Source organism: Bufo bufo, chromosome 2, assembly GCF_905171765.1.
Source record: "Bufo bufo chromosome 2, aBufBuf1.1, whole genome shotgun sequence".
Classification (NCBI taxonomy): Eukaryota; Metazoa; Chordata; class Amphibia; order Anura; family Bufonidae; genus Bufo; species Bufo bufo.
This window is the reverse complement of record NC_053390.1, coordinates 132485409-132498952: the sequence shown is the minus strand read 5'-3', so window position 1 is coordinate 132498952 and position 13544 is coordinate 132485409. Positions and strand designations below refer to the sequence as shown.

The 13544-nt window shown below is 40.5% G+C and overlaps 1 protein-coding gene across 2 annotated transcripts in view; it reads left to right on the top strand.

Moving 5' to 3' along the window:
• The window catches only part of TMEM161B (transmembrane protein 161B), a 37760-nt gene extending 25785 nt beyond the window's left edge, over positions 1-11975 (top strand). For both annotated transcript variants that reach the window (XM_040421523.1, XM_040421522.1), the window contains exons 7-13: positions 1003-1154; positions 1660-1720; positions 2882-3022; positions 4719-4832; positions 6725-6899; positions 10331-10427; positions 10544-11975. In XM_040421523.1, the coding sequence (XP_040277457.1) occupies positions 1003-1154; positions 1660-1720; positions 2882-3022; positions 4719-4832; positions 6725-6899; positions 10331-10427; positions 10544-10812 (1009 nt within the window). In that variant the 3' untranslated portion in view covers positions 10813-11975. The remainder of the gene's footprint in view (positions 1-1002; positions 1155-1659; positions 1721-2881; positions 3023-4718; positions 4833-6724; positions 6900-10330; positions 10428-10543) is intronic.
• The last annotated feature ends 1569 nt before the right edge of the window (positions 11976-13544 follow it).

The window sequence follows — 13544 nt, the reverse complement described above, 5'->3', positions numbered from 1 at the left end:
CCATTCACTGCTTTTGGACTGACATAGAGCTCCCATAGAAGTGAATGGAGCGGTAGACCAACGTGGACACTACCTCTTCAATCAGAGAAGGGGGCTCAGGGATCCCTCATTCTTAGGAACGCTGGGAGCCCCAGCAGTTAGACCCCTGAGATTTAGTTTTTAGTGACAAATTATTTTTGTGTGCAAATCCCTTTAATATTCTAGTTTCTGTGTTTTTAAAAGATTATTATTTTTTTTTTCCAAGCATCTAATGCTCAAAACGTTGGCAAATCTTGGGTGTATCGAATAGTGGGCTCTATTCACATTACCGTCATGGCTTTCATTAATAAAGGAGCTTCGACAGCTCTTCTTTATCTGTTTTCAGAAGATCCCGATGAATTCAGAACGACCCCATGAATTTATTTGGCTGGATTCACATCCAGCATTTTAGCTGTTTTTATGAATCCATTTTTTTTTTCTTTCTGCGGTTGAGTATTGTAAAAAATGCCTAAATGCACAATATTTTTCATTTTAGCATTTTTGGCCTATGTGGTGTGTTTTTTTATATATATTTTTTTTACCCGATGGGCTTTCCTATAGGACTTGGGACAGTGCCAGAAGAGTGCTTGGTTTAAATACTACAAAATAAAAAAAACACCAAAAATACCTGAAACTCGGGTATTTAAATTTTGTGTGAAGGAGGCCTAAGGGAGTTCTCCAGGTTTGTCAGAGTTTTCAGTATTTTTGATCAAACAATACTGCAAACTGCGTTAACGTTGCTGAAAACAGACACAGCATATTGCAGGTGTGAACAGATCCTTATTGCCCTGTGGTCAGCACAGATCTCCTTCTCCTATCAATCTAATCTTGCGTAATCCTCACATATCCTTTTGTGATTTTCTTTCTAAATTTAGCAGAAGTTATAAAAAGCGGCGCTCCTCAACAGTTCAGCACTCAAATGGTGACAGCTAAGCTTCAAGCTGCAGTATAAAATCAGAGCTTTCCTTGACTGCTCGTGTCCAGCAAAGTGCTGTTCTCGCTGACAGCCCATTACTTTAAAGTTGAAGATGGCGGGGAGAGATCTGTCTGTGTTACTTTTGGATTCTTTTTCTTTGTCAAAGCCATGGCAATCCTTATCGTGACAGAAAACTACTTGGAGTTCGGATTAGAGACTGGTGAGAAATATTTTTGAAAACTGCAAAGGAATGTTGAATGTGTAAATGGTATAGTCCGCCCGCTTTTCCTGTTTATATGTGCAACTACCAGCTCAAAAAAACACTATGCAATAAATGTACAGGTGCACGCTACCACGCTGCGATGCAAAAGCAAACAAACGCTATATGCAACAGCACACTGCCATGCGCAAAGACACATGCACTCTGCTGGCATTAGAGGCCGAGCTTGCTAAGAGCTCATTTGCATACCCCCTTCACCAAATCCCAGAGGAGCGTTGCATGGCCTAATTTATTCAGAAATTTCTAGTGGGAATAAAATAAAGATGCTTTAGTGTCTGTGATATATATATAATTATACACACGCACACCAGGTTAGAAAAAACACTGTGTGAAGGGGCATCTGGAGGCTTATGGCATATCCACAGATGGGACAATGCCTTTCAATGTTTCTTATCTAATATATATATATATATATATATTTTTTTTTTATGTCGTTTGTTCTTAGGCTTTACAAATTTTTCGGAAAGTGCTGTCAAATTTCTTCAAAAACAAGGCTTGGAGTCTCAGTGAGTATTTCCAGCATTAGGGTCCATTCACACATCCGTGTGTGTTTTGAGGATCCACGTATCCGCAAAACACGGACTGAGGCAATGTGCGTTCTGCATTTTGCCGGCACTAATAGAATATGTCTATTCTTGTCCGCTATTGCGGACAAGAATAGGACATGTTGTATTTTTTTCGGGATCGCAATTGCAAATACAAATAAATGGGTCCGCAATTCCATTCCACAAAATGCGGAGCGGAATTGCGGATGTGTGAATGGAGCCTTAAAGTGACTTTTTAGACATAATTCTCCCATTGTGAAAAATAATAAATGCTGTATTATGGGAGGGAAAATGTACCTTAATATGAGTCTCCTGGACAGGTGTACATGGTTATATGGCTTCTCTCTGATGGGAGTGATTTTTACTTGTTTAGATCGCCATCGTTTTTAAAATGAGCTCCAGTTTACCTTTTACGTTAAAGAGGACCTGAAGTTTCCCCATAATATTCTGGAGCATCTTTTAATAGAACTCTGCATGGTGACATTCCTCTATTATTCTTCCTAGAAATGTATGAATAAATTAACAGCTGGCTGTTACCAGTTAGGTATGTGTCCTTACACATTCTGAGATCATCCCAAAAAAAAGCTGCAGTGAGAGTTGTCCTCTGGTGCCAATTTTAGATCTGCAGCATGCCCGTTTATGCTTTGCAAAAAGGGAAATCTGCGTCAGATCAGCACTATTTCTGCAATGAGAATTTCTGCTTTTTAGCCACGTGTGGACATACCTAAAGAAGCCAACCAGTTTTTCATTCAGTAGAATTAAAGCTGGTCATGCCCTTTAATAGCTGTCGGCCGGTCAGTTGCTCAGCTGACGGCTATTTTTCCTGACTTGATTTTACCGTACACGCCTGTTCTCTCTGCCAGACACACTGGAGACGGGTTACCTCCCTTCAGAAGAAAGCATTCGGCATGATAAAACTCAGCCTGCCAGATCCTTTTTTTCCCCCTGACATCATCTGTTGGAGGAGAATGGGCAGACTGCTATAAGTATAAGATGGTGGTCCAGACCCATCAAAAGTTTGCCAGCTGTGCCGACGTTGCTGTAATGTGTATGGACACCTTTAGTAATATGTTGCAGACCAACATTCGTGAATAACTATGGCTTTATTTCATTCTCCCGCAGAGGTCCGGTGTCCAAGCTTACTTTTAAATTCTTCCTGGCGGTTCTGTGTTCTCTCATTGGAGCCTTTCTGACATTCCCAGGCCTGCGTTTGGCTCAGATGCATCTTGATGCCCTCAATCAAACAAGAGAAACAGTGACACAGTAAGGAGCATAGCTGTTCATGTACCAGCCTTTGGGTTCTCTGGGGATGAATATGTGTTAGATCATTGTTTTGTTGCACTATCCAACATGTAGGCTTCCAGGACTTAAAGGGGTATTCCCATCTCAGACAATGTGGGCAGATCGCTAGGATCTCTGGGACCCGTACCTGCACCAAGAACAAAGTGCCGAAAGTTGTCGAGGGCACACTGCGCATGCGCAGCTGCCTTCCATTCATTTCTATGGGGAAGCCGAAAATAGCCAAGTGCTGGCCCCCTGGAAATGAATGGGAGTCGTGGCCGCACAAGTCTGGTGCGCTCCTATTCACCACTACGGGGAGAGCAATTGGTAGTGGTTGGACCCGGGGAAGCTCGGGTTCCTCCGGCCACCATCTTCCCAGCTCCGTTCTCGGTGCATGTGCGAATCCCAGAGGTGGGACCCGCACCTATCAGACAATGGGGGCATATTCTAGCATATCCTGTCTCAGGTAATGGAGGGTATATCCTGTCTCAGATGGGAATACCCCTTCAATTATATTTCATGGAATCTTCTCTTCTCTCTATCCTTACAATGTTTCCAGTCACCATGGAACTCCACAACAATGATTCAACTTTCCTTTCTTTGCTTCGCCAACATACATTTAGTGGTTGTAGCCCAGCAGTTTGGTCTTTGTTCCATTGCACATATTTTATAGTGTCTCTGCCTTCTGAAAGTGTGAACAGACTGCAAGTAAGATTTTCTACTAATGATCTACAAGCAGAGATGCACAGTGCACCACTACCCCCATGGTCACCATTGTGCCATTTATACCTCCCCAGTCTCCAAGCAGTTCTCCAAAGTTGAAGCCTCACTCGTTATTAAGGATATTGTCTTGTCTTCATCTGTTACCCTTATGTGGGTATTCCCATCTGACATTTATGAACAGGATGTGCCATAAATCTTTAATAGGTGGGTATTTCACATTTCGGACCCTCACCTATTTCAAAGCCTGTTCTGCTAGGCAGGGTGGTCACACGCAGCCACAGACTAATTGAAGCACATTGCTCTCTGCATTCAGTGGGAATTAACCCTAACGCATATGCTACCACCTGTTCATTCAGTCTACAGCTTGGGGAGGAGGTCTGGAGTTCCCAATGGTCAGACCCTCAGCAATCCTAAGTTTATCACCTATGCTCAGGATAGGGGATAAATGCAGTTTCTAACTATTTTGAATATTCACTGATCAAATCCATCACTAGAATAGGGACGTCTTTCAGCTTCACTCAGAGATCAGGTTACATGCTGTGCAGTGAAGTTTAGTTATCTCATCCCAGTGCTGGATTCACAGCCACACTGCTCAGTATTGCTTTATAATGTTCTTCATGCTGCTGCTTCTGAGGGTATGCTTCAAATAGATAAGGGAACAGGGAGACATCAATGTAGCTAGTCTCCTTCCCCTACACGCATCTCTCTATAGACTTCTATGGGCAGTATATAAACTGTCTTTCAGTGAACCTGAAAAGTATCTGCTCTCTAGAGATGGTACTTTTATAATGATGGTTGGATAAGTGGGGGAAAGGGTATTTTTCTCTAGTAAGGTATATTGGTTGTCTCTAATCAGAAGTATTCTTTTACATTATCGAGGTATTCTTTACATTATCGACATTGTAACGTTTCTGGAAGCAGGATTTTTAACTCCTTTGTTTTATTTGACTTACAGGCTTTTTCTTCATATTAATTTTTTATCACCTCTCTTGATGGTGCTGCTGTGGGTGAAGCCCATAACCAAGGATTACATTCTGAATCCACCACTAGGCAAGGAAGCTGTACCTCTGTAAGTGTATTATCTGACTGTTCTAAATGGAGTTTAAAATGTGTATTTCCTAACAAATGGTTGTTATTTAAGGGGGTTGTCTCATTTCCGACAATGAGGCCCCCATTGTTTTATAGATGCGGGTCCCACACCTATATCGGGAACGAAGCCCTGAAAAGTGGTGGCTGGAGGACTCCGATCCGGCCACCACCAAGCGCTCGCCCCATAGAGGTGAATGGGAGCGCACCACACATGACCTGCCACTGCTCCCATTCACTTCTATGGGCCCGACAGAAATAGCCAATATCCTAGCGATATGCCCCCATTGTCTGATATGAGAAAACCCCTTAAAGCATACTAGATGTGATCATCCTTTCTAATAATGATGAATCCAAAAGCGTTTCTCTTGCGATCATTGTTGCTGGTTGGACACACTGATTCTTGTGCTATGGACACGTACTGTACACATCTTCCTATGAATGTCCAGTGCAGCCACAGTAGGGTGCTTGGCACTCCTGCATTGCTGCTGTGCAACTGTTTCTTCCAATATAACGAGGTTAAAAAATGAAAAATTAGGAATATGGTATAGCTAATGGAATGTGTGGAATAGGAATGTGCTGCAGAACAAAATCACCCCTTCTGGCCCTTATAGCTAGACCCAGTAGAGGACACAGGACCCCTGTTCTGTCAGTGGTATGGCATTGTTTCGATAAGCTTCTGCAATGTCACAAGATTTATTTCCATCCAGTGTTGCATTAATTTTTCACCAATATCTTGCATTGATGGTAGAGTCTGACTTTTGCGCAAGGCCTTCTCCAGCACATCCCAAAGATTCTCAATGGGGTTAAGGTCTGGACTATGTGTGAAAATGTCTCATGCTCCCTGAACCACTCTTTCACAATTTGAGCTCGATGAATCCTGGCATTGTCATCTTGGAATATGCCCGTGCCATCAGGGATGAAAAAATCCATTGATGGAATAACCTGGTCATTCAGTATGTTCAGGTAGTCAGCTGACCTCATTCTTGGAGCACATACTGTTGCTGAACCTAGACCTGACCAACTGCAGCAACCCCAGATCATAGCACTGCCCCCACAGGCTTGTACAGTAGAAAATAGGAATGATGGGTGCATCACTTTGTCTGCCTCTCTTCTTACCCTGATGCGCCCATCATTCTGGAACAGGGTGAATCTGGACTCATCAGACCACATGACCTTCTTCCATTGCTCCAGAGTCCAATCTTTATGTTCCCAAGCAAATTGAAGCCTTTGTTTCTGGTTTGCCTCACTGATTAATGATTTTCTTACGGCTACACAGCTGTTCAGTCCCAATCCCTTGAGTTACCTTCGCATTGTGCGTGTGGAGATGCTCTTACTTTCACTATTAAACATAGCCCTGTGTTCTACTGTTATTTTTCTTCAATTTGATTTCAACAAACGTTAAAGTGATCGCCGATCACGATCATTTAGGATTTTTTTCTCTCTACATTTCTTCCTCGAATACGATGGGTCCTCACTATCCTTCCAGTTTTTAATAATGCGTTGGACAGTTCTTAACCAAATTCTAGTAGTTTCTGCAATCTCCTTACGTGTTTTCTCTGCTTGATGCATGCCAATGATTTGACCCTTCTCAAACAGACTAACATCTTTTCAACGACCACGAGATGTGTCTTTTGACATGGTTGTTTAAGAAATGAGAAGCAACTCATTGCACCAGTTGGGGTTAAATAACCTGTTTCCAGCTGAAAGATAATCGCCCATGCAGTAATTATCCAATAGGAGGCTCATAACTATTTGCTTAGTTAAATCCAGGTTGCGACTTTTTTTTTTGGTCAGGCAGTGTATTTATGGCATATCCTACGCTAAGATTGCTTTTTTTGCTCGCATTTAATATGGAACTCTTTATGATGGCAGAATGACCGAGGATGCCTTCGATACCCTTCGACTTTGGATCATCATTTTCCTGTGTGGCTTAAGGTTAATTATGATGAGATACCATCTACAGGCCTACTTAAATTTGGCTCAGAAATGTGTGGATCAAATGAAGAAAGAAGCTGGGAGGATAAGTACTATGGAACTGCAGAAAATGGTAACTATACTTGGTTTAATCTTTATTATGTATTATTTTCTATTAACCAGTCATCAGGACGTTACAGGTTCAGACACTTAAAGGGGCTGTCTCACTTAAGCATATGGCATTTGTAATGTAGAGAAATTTAATATCAGGCACTTACTAATGTATTGTTATTGTCCATATTGCCTCTTTTGCTGGCAGGATTCATTTTTCCATCACATTATACACTGTTTGTATCCATGGTTAATACTAAGGATGAGCGAATCAACTTCAGATGAAACGTCCGAAGTCGATTCGCATATAACTTTGTTAGAATACTGTACGGCGCAGTAGATATTAATTTAGTGAAGTTATTACCTGAAGTCTTGCAAGACTTCGCAAAGTAATAACTTTGGCTCATCTTAGCCAATACATTCTAATACTGTATGGAGTGCTCGCTCCATACAGTATTCTAACAAAGTTTTATGCGAAGTCGATTCGCTCATCCCTAGTTACTACCACCCTGTAATCCAGCAACCGTGGCTGTAGTTGCACAGTATAGGAACAAGCACTGGCCTCTCTGGTGGCAGAGACTGTGGGAGTGCGCATAGTCCAGCACTTTTTTCCATAGTCTGCAAGCACGGCCACCGCTGCTGGATTGCCGGGTGGTCGTAACCATGGAAACAAGCAGTGTATAATGTGATGGAAAAATAAGGTCCTTTTAAAATGGCTGATGCACAGGCAATTATCAGGAATCATCCAAACATTCCTGATAATTGCCTGATGGTGAGCAGTGGCGAGAGCTTCGTTTACATGCAGTATCACTCTCTGTGTGGAGACTTGCTCATGAAGTTTCTGGGTTTACACAGGACAATCTGCTGCCTATAAATGATGATTCTGCCAAAAAGCCCTTAACAAAATAATGTATATCATCATTTATCTTACTATAGAGTTTACAGAACTTTTGTTTGAGATTTATTGAAGCTGATCTTTGCAGTAAAATTTCCTAGAAGGAAAATCTCTGATAATTTTCCCCATCCTCTAACAAACCTAACTAATTAGAGCCCTCCTTTTATCCCTGCAAGAAACCCCTAGTAGTACAGTTTATGATGTAGCAAAAAGTTATCATGACTAAAAAGATTCATATGAAAATAGTGGATATGTTTTGGGCATGTTGTTTAAGTACAGTCAGAAAGGTGAATACTGAAGTTGTGTTATCAGTCCTCTCCTGACCACAGAAGCGGTCTACATATGCTAGCTTAAAGGGGTTGTCTTGTAAGAGGCAACCCCTTTCAAATTGTGGCCGCCAGGGCAATTAGTCCAACTCGCAGAAAACAGCTGATTTTGCCAGAGGAAGCCACCGCCATGTGTGGTATTCCATGGCGGTCACTACAGCTGTCTCTGTAAAACATAAGAAACTGTGCTGTAATGTGCTTTTTTTTTTATGTTGTCAATCGAGTGGGATGTGGGAACGCTCTTGAGCACGCTGTCTAGGCCTGCGGTACGCTTTGCTTGTGGGTCATACAGTTCTGTTCAAAACAATAGCAGTCAGACATCATTAACCTGATCAATCACTGTTTTTGGTAGAAATTATATTTCTACGTGGCAAATTTACTAGCAGGTGTAGTAGAGTAATAGAAATCCAACAGATCCAGCAGTCATGACATGCATGCTGCTGATTCTCTGTAATTCAATCACCTTATTTAAAGGGACATGTTCAAAATAATAGCAGTGTGGAGATCAATGAGTGAGGTCATGCATTCTGTGAAAAACAGGTGGCAATTATTGCCCTTATGTAAGGAAGGAAGGAAGGCAGCAAATGTTGTACATGCTGGTTACAGTGCATTTTTCTCTGAAATTCTGAGGAAAATGGGTAGTTCCAGACATGGTTCAGAAGAACAGTGTACCTTGATTAAAAAGTTGATTGGAGAGGGGAAAACATATAAAGAAGTGCAGAAAATGATAGGCTGCTCAGCTAAAATGATCGCAAATGCTTTGAAATGGCAACCAAATCCTGATAGACGTGGAAGAAAGCAAAAAACTACCATTCGAATGGATAGAAGAATAGCCAAAATGGCAAGGACTCCAGGAAGATCAAAGAAGGTCTAAAGTTACCTGTGAGTACTGTTACAATTAGAGGACGCCAAGCTTTCTGCAAGAAGCCCCCGCAAAGTCCCACTGTTGGAAAAAAGACATGTGCTGAAGAGGTTACAATTTGCCAAAGAGCACATTGACGGCCTAAAGAGACATTTTGTGGACTGATGAAAGTAAGATTGTTCTTTTTGGGTTTACTGGCCGGAGACAGTTTGTCAGGTGACCCCCAAACACTGAATTCAAGCCACAGTACACAGTGAAGACAGTGAAGCATGGTGGCGCAAGCATCATGATATGGGGATGTTTCTCATACTAGGGTGTTGGGCCTATTTATCGCATACCAGGGATCATGGATCAGTTTGAATACATCAGAATACTTGAAGAGGTCATGCTGCCTTATGCTGAAGAGGGAATGCCCTTGAAATGGGTGTTCCAACAAGACAACGACCCCAAACACACCAGTAAACGTGCAACATCTTGGTTCCAGACAACAAGATTGACGTTATGGAGTGGCCAGCCCAATCCCTGGATCCTAATCCAATAGAAAACTTGTGGGGTGACATAAAAAATGCAGTTTCTGAGGCAAAACCAAGAAATAGAGAAGAACTATGGAATGTAGTCCAATCATCCTGGGCTGGAATACCTGTTCACAGGTGACAGAAGTTGGTTGACTCCATGCAACACAGATGTAACAGATGTCCAGCAGTTCTCAGAAACAGTGGTTATACAACTAAATATTAGTTAAGTGATTCAAAGGAAAGCAAAATCTTCAAACATTTTTCAGTTTATATAGTGAATGTTTTGAGTTTGTAAAGAAGAATAAACACTGCTATTTTTTTGAACAGTCTAATATTCACTTTTTTTTAGATGAACAACGCAAATTTGATATATTTTTCTACATGTTTTGATTTGGAATAGAATGTGTAGTGTTCCCAATGCATTTGTGTGTATGGAAATAAAAGCTATTAGAAGGATTTTGAGCTTTGTTAACTTTTTTAAACACACTACTATTATTTTGAACCCAACTGTATACTCATTTTTGATTACGCACGGAAAAACCACAGCGGAATTTAGTACCAGTATGCAGTTATTACCCTCTTAGTTCGAGGGGATGAAACCTTTTTATCCATTTTTGTTTTTTTCATACAAATGACGATTGTGCATGACAAAATGTGTCCTTGACTTTCTGTTTGTTGCCTGTTGTTTCCCGCTAAAAGATGATGCCGTTTGTATGAGCGGCCTTTCAATGCACAAAGCCTTGCGTCTTTTTATAAAAATCCTTTCAGAAGTGAGTGCTTGAGTGGTCTGGAAAGTATTTTGTATTGCTCACGCAGCAGCACACTGACGGATTCTGTCTTTTTTTTTCTTTTTAGGTGGCTCGGGTATTTTATTACCTTTGTGTTATTGCACTTCAGTATGTGGCACCTATGGTGATGCTCCTGCACACAACCCTGCTTCTGAAGACCTTAGGTAGTCTTGAATATGGCACTTGAATACTACTTCAGCAGTAAATACACCATGCACATGTTCTCCGCAATGCTTTGTGTGGGCTAATATTTTTAGCTTCTGTTTCTTTGTACTTTTAGGTAATCATTCTTGGGGCATCTATGACTCAAGTTCTCCGCTAGAAGCAGCGCAAGGATCTAGCCCAGCTTTCTCCGAAGTGCCATGTCCGGAAGAAAAAATGAAGGCGACAGTAACACAAATTACAATGGCACTTGGGGGGTTAAGGAACATTTTCACCCCTCTTCTCCTCCGGGGACTCTTATCCTTTCTTACCTGGTGGATTGCAGCTTGCCTTTTCTCGACAAGCCTCTTTGGTTTGTTTTATCATCAGTATTTAATAGTGGCGTGATCAACTCCATAGCGTTTGTACTAAAAGGACCAAGTATAAGACAGGAAGCTGCACATGCAAGAGCACATAGATATCAGCAGCCTCATGTCTTGTATCAATGTTTCCTCTGTATTCTCAGGGTAAATATTGTATCAGATCACTGTTGTGAGCTTAATCTTCATTACCTCAGAGGACGAAGAAGACTTAACTGCTGATTCACGTACCTAGGATTAGTTTTGTTAATAATTTTTAATTTTTTTTGCTTTTTATTACTGTAATTGGACTGATGTAAGATAACCTCATTATCTTTGTTTAGCTGGTATTACACTCGCATAATCCTTAGTGTCGTCTCCGCCGCTACCCCCCAAACCCGGATGTGTCATCTCAACGGTGCATATGAGAATATTTTCACTGCATCTTTTATGTAGAGATCTGAGCCATACAAAGAAAGTTGAGGCTTGAAGATGACAAATTTTATTTCTGCTGGATCTGTCCGTTTTTAGTGACGCAGGTTCCAGCAGGACGGAATGTATTGCTACTGTATATTACAGTAAATGTATGTGAATGACTGTGTGGTATCTGGTGACTTTTCTATGGGCAGGTAACGAAATATAATCCTGTTGTGTACAATAGATTTTTATTCGTTGATCACTTAAAACACTTAACAAGTGTTGGTGCTAGTGCTGACAGATGTAGGACTGTGTGCGTGTATATGGCTAGGAGGTTCGGTTATATTTGCAAATTGTATGCGTCATTTTTACTAAAGCTTAATCGAAACATCACTCCAAAATCACATATAAAAGAGAGATTGTAGCATTAGATGTATATTATATGAAATGGATGCAGAAAAGGTGTATAAAATTTGTCTTCTCTATTTATTTTTTGGATCGGGTTTAATGCTAAATGTGGTTTGCACCCTGCTATAAACATAGAAATATATATTTCAGATCAAACATATTTATATGCAATGGTTTAAAAGAAAGTCTTTATGTAATTTATAAATTCTAGCTCGAATTCTTTTCTCAAAGTTCCAATCGCTCTTTGGTCTTACTTTCTGCCCAGCTATCTGTTGGACCAGGGCACTCCTTAAATGGGTTATCCCATGATTAATGTAAAACATGATAATATATTACATGACAACCTATTTCTAACAAAGCTAGAACCAGCCCTGTACCTCACATGGATCCAGGGATCTCCCCATTTATTTCTCTGCTAGATTTATTTCAAGCTGGCAGCTCAGGGGTGTGTTCTTTCTGCAGCAGCTCAGGGGTTGTGCGCTCTCTCAGGGGTGTGTCCTTTCTGCAGCAGCTCAGGGGTTGTGCACTCTCTCAGGGGTGTGTCCTTTCTGCAGCAGCTGGCGGCAGTTGAAGGATGGAACTGAGCATGTGCTTCTGTCTCAGTGAGCAGGACTGAGAAATTAGAAAAAGAGCAAACAGCAGGTGGCGCTATACAGATAGATTTTATTGAATAACTAGTAGCTATAATACATTTTTAATTACATACAATTATAAAAGTATTCAGATCCAGTTGCTGGTTTAAAAACTGTAGAATATTTTTCGTGGGACAACCCCTTTAAACAGAATTTTCTCAATGTTGTGATCAACGGCAGTGCAGGAATTTCAAATTCCCCTAATTGCCTCTAGAAATGTCAGTAGTCTGAAGGTTGTTGTCTGCTGATAGGTCTGCAGTGACACTATGGGAATATAACATTTTCTGCACATTTTATCATTTTCATTTGGCTACCAGTAACATTTATTGTGGGTTTTCCAGGATTTTTATGGAAATGGCATACAAGCCAGAAATTGTTTGAAATAAAAAAAAATAATAATAAAAAGTAGTGGCTTCACATACACAATTCTGTGACAACTGAAACCAAATAGTGGTCTCAGCAGTCACTTGCTGTATATCCAAGCATGACTACTGAGGCCGTTGATTGGCTGCAGTAGCTACATAAATGATTCACATGATAGCATCAGAGTGGTGGGGGATTTATTTGGCAAGTACTGGGTATTTCTTTTACTTTATACCATTACCCACTTGTAAGCTATATTCTTAAAATCCTATTTGAACCCCTTTTAAATAGCATGTCGTGAGCTAATATGATATGTCCAGTTTACTAAAAACTTGTATTCCCGATATTCTCTGCAGCTTCCTTTTATAAAACTCTGCATTGTGATGACCCCGTTATTCTTCTTGGAAATATATGAATAAATTAATAACTGGGTGTTACCATACCCCTCAATAGGGTGTGTCACCCCACTGTCCGATAGTGACAGTGTGTAAAGATATTCCTTCTGTTTTCTGTTTCTAATAAACCTCTCAAAGTCACGAAGGCTTTTATTAATTGAGGTAGATTCTGAATTTCACAACGAATAGCTTAACTTTATACAGCGATAAAATAGTTTTAAAAATGTACATGGTAAATGCTCTGCACTGTAGAAGACACAAAGTTTGGCTGTGATACAGAAGAAAATGTGTTGTCTGTCGCATGATTGTTGACAAATGTTACAATTCTATGCATTAAAGGGTTAACTTGACTGGTGCATATTAACAATAATTTGGTTAAGTCACCTCTTACAATAAAATATTTTTAATGTATGGGGACCATTAAAGTATGCCTCTGGTTTTATATGGAAGAAAAAAATGTTTGTGTTATCTATATCTCTATATAATATAATCTATATATCTAGTCAGTGGCCCCCAAATTGATGTGTACTATATGTATAGTTTAATTTTAAACTTCAGAATGCTGC